General features: G+C 57.1%; 1 protein-coding gene and 1 long non-coding RNA gene across 3 annotated transcripts; one reads left to right on the top strand and one right to left on the bottom strand.

The window, feature by feature from the left end:
• Positions 1-252: 252 nt before the first annotated feature.
• PRR7 (proline rich 7, synaptic) lies at positions 253-12,266 on the bottom strand. Of its 2 annotated transcripts, none has more exons than XM_016158336.2 (3): positions 9,165-12,266; positions 1,041-1,706; positions 253-823 (listed from the first exon to the last, which is right to left on the bottom strand). In XM_016158336.2, the coding sequence occupies exons 2-3, from the start codon at positions 1,462-1,464 to the stop codon at positions 426-428; spliced, it is 822 nt and encodes a 273-aa protein (XP_016013822.2). In that variant the 5' UTR covers positions 1,465-1,706; positions 9,165-12,266; the 3' UTR covers positions 253-425. The 2 variants fall into 2 exon arrangements, with proteins under 2 accessions (XP_016013822.2, XP_036081035.1); XM_036225142.1 differs by lacking the exon at positions 9,165-12,266 and adding an exon at positions 2,436-8,606.
• LOC118605575 lies at positions 8,422-8,852 on the top strand. Its single transcript, XR_004952211.1, has 2 exons — positions 8,422-8,511; positions 8,605-8,852. It is a non-coding gene; the product is annotated as an uncharacterized LOC118605575 (long non-coding RNA).
• Positions 12,267-12,307: the final 41 nt, after the last annotated feature.

Below are 12,307 nucleotides of genomic sequence, written 5' to 3'. Positions count from 1 at the left end.
CTGCTCCGGGCCTCCAGGGGTGGATCCGGGGTTGGCCGCCTGCCCTAACCCCCATTCCCAATTCTTCCCACTTTCAAAGCCGCAGGGGGTGCCCTCACCTGATCTCATGGGCAGGGAAGGTGGGGTCTGAGCCTCTGGAGGAAACCAGCCTGTGAAGCAGGCGGACAGGTTTAGTTCTGCACTTTGCAGCGGAAAAGCGCATTCATGTTTTGTCCTGCCAAGGCTCAGGCACACTTGGGCGCAAGCAGTGGGTGTCCTCTCGGTTTGTACCAAACCAGATCACACACCTTTATTATCCTCAAAATGTAACAAACGGGGTAAGAAATCCCTCCCTCCCGCTCCCCCGCAGTCCAAGGGAAGCATTTAAAAAGCCCCGCAGTCAAGCCAGGAGTCCGCGGGTGGGTTCCGGGACGCCGGGCGTCCCTCTATACGGCTGTAGTCCTCCCGAACAAGGGTATGGAGACTGGCAGACGCCAAGCTCCGTGCTCCAGCGGCTCACGACTGCTAAGCTCCGAGTCGGTCCAGCTGGGGAAGACCCGGCGCCCGCGGTCCGCCTGCAGGCAGAGGGCAGGGCAGGGCGGCGCAGGCCGCGGGGCGCTGGGCAGGTGCAGCGCTGATGTGTAGCCTCGGTCCAGGAAGAGAGGCTTGTAGCTGGGCGGCGGCTGCTCCTGTTTCTCCGCACTGTCGCGGCGGCTCAGAAAGGGTGTGACGATCTTGCGATAGAGGCCGCGTGTGTCCGTGAGCACCTCGCTGTAGGGCGGTGGCGGCTCAGCCATCAGCACTGCCTCTTCGTAGCACGGTGGCTTGGACATGTCCGATTCCGCTGCAGAGTGGGAAGTGGTCCGAGGATGTGAGGCCACCCATCCCAGCCTCCCACAGAAGTCTTGGCGAGCCGCCAACCCCAGGCCCAGCCTATTCCCTTCTAGGCACCGGGAGAGGGCGTCCTGTGGAATCCGGAGGGTAAGCCAAGACCCCGCCCGCGGCCGAGGCCCTGCCCACCCCGGTGGCCCTGGTCGCCCTCGGCGGATGTCCACACTTACCTTGGCGTGGGTAGCTCCATGGACGCGGCGGCACCGAGAGGTGCGGCGGCGGCGGGTGAGGCAGCGCGTGGTGGTGTGCGTGTGCGTGCGCGTGCGCGTGCGCGTGCGGCTGCGCGGGCCCGTGGTGCAGCAGCGGGTGCACGTGCACGTGCTGGTGCGCGTGCGCCGACGCTTCAAGGCGGCCGCGGTGCGGTGGTGGCGGCGGCGCCAGGCCTGGGGGACTCCCGGCCAGGCTGCCCTCGAGCTCAAGGGGCTCCAGCTCAAGGGCGCGCAGGTTCTGCTCACGCAGTCGCTCCTCCTGGCGCCGTTTGAGGCGGCGGCGCAGGAAGCTGCAGAAGCAGCAGAGTAGGACAATGAGCCCCCAGATGAGCCAAAAACCAGCAAAGCACGTGAGGAACGTGTAGGTGCCCTGGGACATAACCATGGCGGCGGCGAGGGCGGTGGGTCCTCGGCTGCTTCACTGGACACTGGGCTCCTCTACGTGGCCCCGGACCCGCGCCACGCTCCCAGGAGCCGCCAGCGTCACTTGTGGACCCGCGGCCGGGGGCTGCCCGCGACAGGGCTCAAGTCGTGCGCGCGCTGGTGGGGGGCAGCAGCAGTGACACTCGCTCCTTCCCATGGCGCCGGTGGGCGTGCGGGCGGGCCTCACCCGGGGCCGCGCAGGACCTGTGGGACAGACATAGGGCGCGGTGAAGGCATGCTGCAGCCCCTGATGACTTCCCAGCTCGCGCGCGTGCCCTGCGCAGTCCCGGGGAAACCACCTCTGCCGGAACCCCCGCACTCCCCAGGGGCGCGATGACGTCACCGAGGAGGGTGACGTCACGACCTGAGGTTTCCCCGGTAGGGTTTTCCCGGATCTAGGATCCGGCCGCTGCCACAGAGCCGAGAGGACTCCAGGCCGCCAGCAGGGGGCGCGCAAAGGCCAGACTCAGTCTCCGAGCAAGGGAGATTCGTTATCCGTATCCCCGCAACACAGGGTACCTCAGTTCCGAGAGGGTTTCCAAGGCCCGCGGGCAGACCCAGGACGCTGAAGAGGAGTCTCGGCATGGTTCCTTGGCGGCGGGGAAAGGGTGGCCTTCCTCCCAGTGCTTCAACCCTGTGCAAGTGCCCGGCAGCCCTGGCGCTCTAGGTCTTGTACCAGCTCTCACCCCTGGCTGCCCCAAACATGGAACATCCCAGCCCACACTGCGGCCTCCCAATCGTTGCCGCTCTTACATGGGTGCTTCGGCGGGTGGTTCTGGCTGCTACCACATGCCACCTGCCTGTCTGTGCCGAACGCCTGCCCCGTGTGGGCCATTCCCTCCCTTTCCTCTAGGCGCCTCCGCACCCCCCCCCCCCCCGCCCCATCCCAGTTCCATCGCCTCCTATCCCAGCGCAGCTCTGCTCAGTCTTAACCTTTTAGCTCCAGGACGCCGGGTCGCTTCCCTTCAGTCTATTCCCCTTTTTACAGAGGGGAGGAATAGTAGCTGTCTTTGGTACTTCCTGGTCCTGCGTCACTCCAGATAGGCATCTCATCTTCTACCTCCTCTCCATAGCCAGGGTTGAGAGGGGAAACTTGCATCCTAAGAGGTGTGTAGGAGGGAGCCCTGACTGCGGAGTGACAGGTGGCAAGCGACTGTTCACCACCCCCGAAGAACAGAAATGAGCCCTTCTTGAATGCCTCATACCCAGGGGCTTTCACATACAACCCTTTGGAGTAACGAATTATTCCTATTTTACAGATAAGGAAAGGGGGTAAGCGATTGGCTGTGTAGATGGCAGCTGGCAGTTCTGTAGTTTGAATCCAAGCCTAGCCACAACATCTTAGCCTGGGGTAGAAGATTGTTGCTTCTTGAGCTACTTCGTGGGCCTCTTCCAGGAGTTCCATGGATGCTCCTATCCTCAGCATGCCCAAGGTACACACACTCAGCTGTGGGGCCCACAATGGGCCTGAGCCCTAAGCTGGTCTGGCAGCGAGCTGGGGGGAAGCCAGGCCACAGGCTACTCCAGATGGCTCCTGTCTGACTCCACGGCTGCCTTGTGCCATGTGCCACTTGGTGCCTGTGCCAATCCCTTTCTCTTGGGCCTGCGTTCCAGAACAGACAATGGCAGGAACAATAGCTCCACCCGCCCCCTGACAACCCTGCCATGAGGCTGCCATGGCGACGCAGCCCAGATAAAAACACGATGCTGCCAGTCACTGAGAGTTAATTAAATCTGTTGTTCTCCTTTTCCTGAGCCCACAGAAATTTTCAGGAAGCTGGCACTAACTAGGGGGCCCATTAGCCTGAAGAGCAGGAACAACTCTGGGTCAGAAAAGGCACTTCTAGGGCTGGAGGTGATGGAGTTTAGCTGAATTAGAAATAGAAACAGCTGCCAAGGACTCTAATGCATGTCGGGCCTTGTTCTAGGCCCTTTCCACTCACTGCCTTATAACTGGGGGTCCATGTGATAGATGAGACCGAAAGGAAGTTCAGAGAGGAAACTGAACTTGCCTCAGGTCACACAGCTAATAAGTGGAAGAGCTAGGATTTAGCTTGTCTGAATCCAAAGTCTGTGTCAAAACACCTTACCCTACATGATGACTGAGCTATACACAAAAAGCCTAGTGCACGTGAGTACATAAGGACTTGGCAGCCACGGGAACACTGGGAAGACTGGCAGCTTATAGCCAAAATGTGCCTTCTTTTTCCTTTCTACCAAGGCCCTCAGCTCAAGCGTGGGAAAAGGCTAGAGGGTGGAGGAGAAACAGGCTGGCAGCTAGAGGGTTAACCAGGAACAAAGGACAGGGACTGGTGCCCTGAGCTCCATTGACTGGGCATTAGGGCAAACAAGGGGCAGGCCATGCCCAAGACCTACTGGATGTCACTGTGGCCCTTCATCCAAGAGGCAGGAACCACTGTTGCATTTTACAGACTAGGCCACTGTGCGTATGAGAGAGGAAGATTCACAGCTGAGCCGGCCCTCTGATCCCACATAGGCGTGAACAGCCAGTTTGAGCAGGTGGGACCTTGCCTGTGGCCTGCTTCCTTGCCCAGCGCGTCTATCTGGCTCACAGGAGTGGCTCGGTCCCTCTCATCTAACCCATAGTAGGTGCTCAATCCATCATCATCAGTACATTCGTTTAGATCTTTCCAAATGTGCTTCCTGACCAGGGCAAGCTGCTCGAAGCCTCTCCAAGGTGCTGACTCTCTGCCCCTTGGGCCTCTATCAGGTGGTCCAGACCGTTCATTGCAAATACCTGCTTCTCTCCAACTCCAGCTGTGCTAGGAGCGGTGTCTTCAGGCAGACTTATCCTTAAGTCTGCAGTTTTATAATGTTTATTTGTTTGCTTTCTCTTTTCTTTCTCTTTCCTTATAGGTTATTTGAACATTTTTTAGGATTCCACCTCAGTTTATTTGTAGAGTTTGTGAGTGTATCAGTTTGTATGGTTTTCTGAGGCCACATGCTCACTGGGAGCACAACGGGGATGAAAGTGAGGCCCACAGGGTGAGCTTCTTAAACTCCATGTTGCCTCGCTCTCCTCCTTAGTGATCAAGATTGAGCTAATCTGTGCAAAGGGCTTGGAGATGCTCAATAAACATTATCACTGAAGATGGAGGCTTCTGAACTGGGGATGCAGTGATGTGTGTGTCCCTAAGGCACTCCCTACCCAAGGGCTGGACATCACAGATGGTTCTAGCAATCATCCTGCAAACTGAGTTGGCATTCTTCCCATTTGACAGAGAACACTTGGCTTACAGAGATTAAATGACACCCAAGGTCATCTAGATCTCTCATTCTCGAGACTGGTGCATCAGTGCAAGCACCTACCATAGTGCCTCTCCATGTGAAGAACCCCATCACTGCAAACTCAGACCCCAGAGATCTGCTACTAGATCCTTTATCTCAGCAAAGGGCCCACCAGTCAGTCCATCCACCGAGTCCCATTGTTTTTACCCTCAGTGCAGTATGCCATCATCTGTGTACTTCCTTTGGTTCCTTGGCCAGGCCACCAGCATCTCTCACTTAGGTCCCTATTACCATGCTTGTCACTGCTCTACTTTCGCACCGTGCTCTTCCTGGCTTACCCATTGTCTGCATTGCCATTTCCCCCAAGTCCTTTGTCACCTGAACCCTCCAGTGACTCCCCAGTGCCTCAGGTGACAGCTCAGCTCTTAACATGGTTAGATAAGTTCACTTCAAATGAGTGAACATCAGAGCCGGTGGGGGGCTTGTTAAAACAGAGCTAGCTTCTGCTCCCAGTGTTGGAGGTCAGGGTGGAGCTTGCATTTCTAACAAATTGCTGGCTCAGGCCTAGATCTACTGGCCTAGATCATGGCTTGAGATGAGCTCCCACCAAGGCCTCTTCAGCCTCACCTCTCTCAGTGCATCATGTCCCCATCCCATGCTGCCCAGAGTTCTGCTTTCTCTCCCCCAGGGTCCTGCCATACAGCCATGCTGCTCTGCCCCAGGACTCACTCACTACTCAGTCTCACCACCTCACTCCTCAGGGTTGGACGAGAAGCTCAATAATCTTGCAGTGTTGAGTAGTAGCCTGTGTCCACCACCAGAGGCTGCGTCTGTCCTGATCACCTGGCACACAGCAGCTCGAAAAATTACTGCTAAAGGAGGGACTTGGAGTTGTCTGGTTACCTGTTTGGTCTTTTAGGAATAGGGACAAGAACACCTCAAGAGCTGGGTTTGCATCCAGTTCATTCCTGGGAAATGTCAGCCACTCATCAAAATGTCACTGAGAGAGACTCTCTCGGCCCTTGTAGGGTGGTTTATAAGCAAGCTGAGGACCACATAGCTATGTGAATAAATGGACAAGACTGCACAGGGGCATGTACCAGGGCAGAGGGAACCTCAGGAAGCTGGGGCTCTGGGTCATGAGGTTCCTTGGATGTGAGACCAGAGCTACTAGTCAAATGAAGAGACGACTCAGACAAGGGAACAGAGGAGGGAGGGAGGAGAGTATGATGTGAAGAGTGGAGTGAAATAACCTGGCTGCTAACCTGTCCTGTGTGCCCTGCACACGCCAGGCATGCTGGTAGCCTCTATACATTCATTATCTCAGTGACACCCAGGAGGTGGCTGCTGCCATCCTCATTCTATAGACAAGGAGCTGGAACTGGTTCAGGCCTACACAGCCAGGTGGCTGTGAAGCCCAGATGACAGCAAAGTCCGCTGTCCTGGCAGGAAGGACATTTCAGGGAGGTACTGTTGACATTTTTACACCTCCCACACCCAGACAGATGAACTGAGGCCAGAGAGAGTTGATGGGAATTGTCCCAGCTGCTACAGTCGGCCAGGCATGAAGCTGGCCAGAACCTCCTTTCCAGCTAGGCCAAGGCTTGGCACCCTTACCGGTAGGTGGAATCTCTATGACCCAACATGGCACTGGGCCAGGAACCCAAGGCTTGGGGAACTGCAAACAGGACAACAGAGACGTGCTCCAGGGGCTCGTGAGCACAAAGGCCTTACTTGGGTCAGTATCTGCTGTACTCAGATCTGTCCCTCTGAGGGAGATGGCCGCACCTCAGGGGTGGGGGACAGGGGGATGAGGAGCCCCTCTTCTGAGGGACAGCCCAGTGTAACATGCAGAGCATTAAAGGAGGAGCCCTGGGTTCAAGTCCTGCTTCTGCCCGGCCCTTTCCAGGCCACGTGACCCTATCCTGGCTATTCTCATGCCTGAGCTGAAGATTCTTCACCTGGAAGACATGGATGATGAGACCCGCCTGGCAGCGCAAAGGAGGAGCAAAACTGATGAGGGAGGTGAAAACGATTCAAGACCAGTGTACCCAGTTGCATGTGACAAAAAAAAAAAAAATGCCAGTGCCTTGCAGCCTCAAGAGGCTCAAAGGTGGAAACCGGCCTCTAGCGCTACATTTACACGAACCTGGGGGTGGGCCAGCAAAAAGTGCTGTCACTTTACCAGGGACCAGAGGTTTTAGCCTCATGATTCAGGCTGGACATGGTATATGGATGTGTTTTGTTGGCCCACAATCAATTTTTAAAAATATTCTGATTAGTTGCCAACATTTAAAAACCCAGAGATTTTATATAAAAGTCTGGATTTCTAACTCATCTTAAAAATTGGACAATCTGGTCATACCCGATCCACATTCTCACATGGTAACAGAGACTGCAGCCAGCCCACCTCATTCATTTCATTGCGTCCTGGGCCTGGAGGCATTTGGGTCTCCAACCCAAGCTAGATTGAGCACCTACAGGAACCAGCACCGCAAGGGCCCATCTTTGCTAAATTCCTTCTCCTATAGCCACGCTGTAAGCTGATCAGGCCACAGAGCCCACAAACAAAGGACTAGGGCCTCAAGGGTTTCCCAGGGGACTGAGGCAGCCCTTGCCACTTGGTCTTCCCCAGAGAGAGAAAATGGAGAGAGGAAAGAAGGGAGCCAGGCCGGCAGCAGCAAAGTCCTAAAGAGCATCCAAGGAGCAAGAATCTGGCTGGTTTTTCTGGAAGAAGGAAAGGTGAACCAAGGCTGGAAAGACAGCATTTGCTCACTGGAGGAATGTGAAAGGTTAAGAATACTCCTCGAGAAGGCTCTACAATTCTTTCCTGCCTGGCTCACAAGAGATGTGGAGCAGGTGGAGGGGCTGCGCCAGCAGAGAAACTGGCACTGGAAATCTAGCTCCACACTGACTAGTAGTGTGACCTTGGGCAAGTCACGACCTCCCTGAACGTTGGAGTCTTCACCTCTACAATGGGGATAATAAACTTACCGTGCACAATTGACAAATTAGGAGATAATGGATGCAGAGCCCTTACATAGAGCAGGAAGAGAATGTAAGGGGCCTGTGAATAATCCCAAAGGCATAGCTGCCTGTGGCAGGGAGACTGGGGCCTGACTTGGGCCACTACCCATCTATGGGCATCTATACCAAGGCCAAAAATGCTCGGGTTAATGGTCACCTCTGGTGCCCAGGACGCCTCCCTAAATGGGAAAAGAAAGCCAACGGTGTTTGTGGTCGAGGCCTGCGGTCGGTAGGGGCTGGCATCTGCTGAGTCAGGCCCGGGAGAGCTGGTCAGAGGGCCATTCCCCAGCAGGCTGCCCACTGAGGGGAGGTTGGGAGGGGAGCCAGAGGTCATTTCCTCAGACTCAGCCGCCATTCTCCTCCCAGAGGAGCTCTCCTGGAGGTCAGAACATCTCCATGTGGCGCTGGCCTGCCTGTCCACCAACCTGCATGCCACCCAGCACAGCCTGGGCTTTGTGCTAAGGCAAGAAAGGGACACTTGTGATGCAGACAATGGGCTGGGGTGCTCCCATCTGGTCCAGCTTCAGCTTCCCCAGGTCAGCAATGTCCTTCCCTCTGCCCCTGCCCACGCTGCTCCCACCCCTCCCTGGAGAATGGTGACTTGGAAAACGGAGCAGAGACCCACCACCGGCCCAAGCCGCGTTTGGCACATGCTCTGGCCACGAGGAGGAGGGATGCGAGCTTCTTTCCTCTTCCCTGTTAAGGAACATCACCTTCGGAGCACGCAACTCGGGTAGGGCCATTTGGCAGGCTGGTGGTGTAGACGATAGGGGTGGCAGGGCACAGACCCCAGACCCTGCCTCCATGCCACCTCCTGCTGCCCCAGGCCGGGGCGCCGCCACGTTTTCAGCCACCCCAAGAGCCCTGCTGAGACGACTGTAGCCACGTGGGAGCCAGATCGTGCCCACCGGGTTCTTGCCCCTCACCCCCACCATCGACAGGCTGTGGAGGCAGGCACACACAGATGGGCTAGAGAGGTGACGATCCCCCACGGCGAGAGGAGGAGTACCTGCAACCCCTCTCCCCCTGCACCTGGGGGGTGAAGCCCCGCGTGGGGTGGGGGAGGGGTGAGAGGGGGCGTCACCGCCCCGCAGCAGCGTTGCCGGGGAGCGCAACCCCGTTGCTGTGGCAACCGTTTCCAAGCGAACCGGTGGCTGCTCGCGCCTTGCTCCGACTCCCTCGCTCACTGGCGCCCTCCTGTTCCCTCCCTTCCTTTCTCCCTCCTTCTGGTATGGGCTGGGGGAGGGGCTGGCCGGGGTGGGGGTCTGGGGCGGCGACCCGGGGCCGGAGAGCGGAGCCGCCCGCGGGGAGGGGCCGGCCTCGGTATCTTCTTCCGCCTGCACTCCATGCCCGCCCGCTCGCCGCCACCGCCGCCGCGGTACTCACGGGCCCAGGCATCCTCCTCGAGCTGGCCTCTTGGCTCCGGGAGAGCGGCGTGGGCCCCGTGGACAGAGCTCCCGGCCCTGGGTAGGTGGCGGCGGCCCCGGGGAGCTGACTGTGGCAGCGAAGGCGGATCCGAGCGCTGGGCTGGAGCCGCGGGGCGCGCGCACGGGCGCGTACACGGCGCGTCCCGTGCCCAGCGTGCGCGCGCGCGGCTGTCAGGAGAGGGCCTCCGCCCCCAGCCCCTCGCAGCCGAGGAGGCAGTCCCTGGAGCCAAAGGCAGAGGGCTCGCATCCATCTGCCTCCCCAGGCTCGCCTTACACAGGGAATGCTTACGCCACGCCACAAACCTTCTGGCAACAGGCTGTCTGGGCAGGGCACATGCAGGTGGACCCGGTGCACACATTGGTCAAGCACACGGGAAGCTCAGCCAGCCAGGCAGGTGAGGTCCAGACCCTGAGGCACACACAGCTCAGCCGTGCACACATGTCCAGGCCCCAGCCGCATACTGACAGGCACTGCACACATGCAGTGGGGAGGGGTTGGAGCAGGCAGATACCCCCAAAGTGGCTCCAGCTCATCAATTCGTGGCCCCCTCCCAACTCACGGCCCCTCCCACTGTGTCCCCAGCAATCCTACATCACCACATGCCAACTTGGAAGTAGCAGGAGGGTTACCTAGTACAGGATCCGTACCACTGGCCCCCATAAACCCTGCTCATCTCCAGGAACAGAAGCGAGCCTCAGTGAGGGTCCCATTATCTAGGCTGTCTGAACCGAGCTGTCCACTGGCCTCTTAACTGGGGGCCTTGCTTCATCGGGGAAAAATCACTGCACCCTAGGGGATGCCATTGTGTTGGACCTGTGAACCCAAGTGTCCTGCTCCCCTGATGCACAGTGGGTAGGTTTCCAGCCTAGCTCTTCCGAATTCTTTGGGTTTGGAGTCGGGCTTAGTGATGCAAAGACACAAATGTAGCAGTATCATCTTGCTTCTGGGGTTTGTGCCCTGATGAGAATGGGGTCTGGGAGTAAGAGTGGGGAGCTATCTGGTTCTTCCTGTCTATTAGCTCCACCCACATCCTTTCTTTCTTTTTTTTTTAGCTTTTTAACTTTCAACCAAAGACCCCTGAGTCCTGAGTCCTGATTCTAGGTGTGCAAGCCTGGCCCCATCTAAACCACATGGACTGAGAGTGGGGGTTTCCCCCAAAAACTTGGGGTACTTTTGTACATGCTTGACACCCTAACACAACCAGTTAAAACCCTTCAGGGACTCTACTGCCTTACTTGGGTAGATGAGGCCCAATAGCCTTACTTGGCTTTCAAAGCCCTGTATAGTTGTGTCACCTGACCTCAGCTCCAGCCACCCCACCCCATATTCAGCCATTCTAAACCACTAGACCATCCAGCTGGCTCCTCCCAGGTACATCTGGTCCTGTGTCCTGAAAGGCAACAACTCCAGCACCTTCATTGCCAGAGGGCCTCCCCCTGCTTGGTGTTGGTCTCCACCAGCCCTGGCAGCTCTAGAATTCTCTGTCACAGTGCTGATCACACTGGTCCCACTGTTCCCATATCTGCCACCCCACCAAGCTGAACTCCAAGATAGCAGGGGCCTTGTCTCCATCGAAATCCCCAGCTCTCACTTCAGTGCTGGATGGGCAGGAGGTGACCTTAAGGAAAGCTTGTTGGGAAGTGAATTCTGGGAGTTTCCTCTGCCAAGTGTCCACTGTGAGCTCTAAGGGAAGCTGAACTCTAACCATGTAGCCACCTCGATGCCTCCCTAGCCTAAGGGGTAGCTTGGCAGGAGATATGGGCCCACTGTAGGTCATGCGCCCCCAGGGTCCTACCTAGTTACTTGGTACCCACTCATATCTGTCCAGGACTGGCTTTCAGTCTCTCCGTCCTGATACCTCTCTCCCCACAGAGCCTAGAGCAGAAGCAAATACATCCTGGGCCCCAACCTCATGCCTCATGGGCACAATCCAGCTTCATTTTCAGCTGGCTTCTTCCCTACCCTGCAATAGCCACTTACCAGTAGGAAGAGCTTGGCAAAGCCCTATCATTTCTCATGTTAATAGAAGTGGCGGCACTCTGACCATCAAGAGTGGGAATGTGGCAAGAGGCCCCTTCTGTTAAGTTGGTGTTTGAAGCCTTCTGGCTGCCCTTGAGACAGCTGTCAGCTTGGTCCCTGGCACCCACTCCCCTGGCAGGCAAGTCCTGCCACGGACCCAGGGGCTTGAGGCAGGGGGTGACTGTTTTCAGTGGATGCTCATAGCCACCCTATGAGGTGACAGATCTCACACTCACCTCTCCAGAGAAGGGCCTGTGCAGTCAGCTGGAAAGTGACAAGGCTGGGATTTAAAGCCAGAACTGACAGCAAAGCTCATGTGGCCTTTATGGAATGGGGTACCCAGCTGAGACACAATGAACAATCCCTTGTGGTGGTTACAGGGAATCCTTGGGGGGACTGGGGCCACCGGGAGATTATGGAGTGATAGGTCTGTTAAGTCTAGAACAGACTTGTAGTCAACAGGCTGCCAACCCCAAATCTTGGTGGAATGCTATGGAATGGAATACTCCTACAATCCCTCTGTCCCCAGCTGAATGTCTCCTTCAATGCCTGGCTTAATTACTATCTTCAGAGGACCCTCCCTGATGCCCACATGGCTGGTCCCTACCTGCCCCTACTATAGTCTAACTCCCAGTATCACCATTATCTTTCCTTTGCCCAAACATAGTTCCTGCTTCAAGGGCAGAAAAGCGGGTGGTTCTAACATGTGCACTTGGCCCTGGTCTGGGAACACAGCAGGGGTCTAGGTAAGGTGGACCAGGCAGCTATTCCTAATAGCTGCTACCCTACCTGGCTCCCCATGCTGCTCCAAGCCCCCAAGTGATGGCCAGGCCACCTTGGCCTTGGAGAGAACACTGCCAGCTTAGTCTGCCTCTCCTGCACAGGCAGGACCAGACCCCCTCCCCTCCCCCTGCCGCACCCCACTGTGGGGACCGTAGGCTTCTTCCCTCAGGCCTCATCCCATTTAAGCTGAGAAGCCCTAAGGCCACCAAGGCCTGGCTGCCTGGAGAGGCTGCCCCAAGATCAGCCCTGGGGGCTTCTCAGCCTTGCTGGGAGGACAGCCTCCGCCAGCCTACCTTCAA

This window comes from Rousettus aegyptiacus, unplaced genomic scaffold (genome assembly GCF_014176215.1).
Source record: "Rousettus aegyptiacus isolate mRouAeg1 unplaced genomic scaffold, mRouAeg1.p scaffold_m13_p_7, whole genome shotgun sequence".
Classification (NCBI taxonomy): Eukaryota; Metazoa; Chordata; class Mammalia; order Chiroptera; family Pteropodidae; genus Rousettus; species Rousettus aegyptiacus.
This window is presented reverse-complemented; position numbering and strand designations above follow the sequence as displayed.

Bases quoted from the DNA above. Each gene is read 5' to 3' on its own strand.
- PRR7 (XM_016158336.2), bottom strand. From the start codon at position 1,464: ATGGTTATGTCCCAGGGCACCTACACGTTCCTCACGTGCTTTGCTGGT. The intron at 824-1,040 runs GTAAGTGTGGAC...CCCACTCTGCAG, and splicing joins ATGGAGCTACCCACGCCAAG to CGGAATCGGACATGTCCAAG.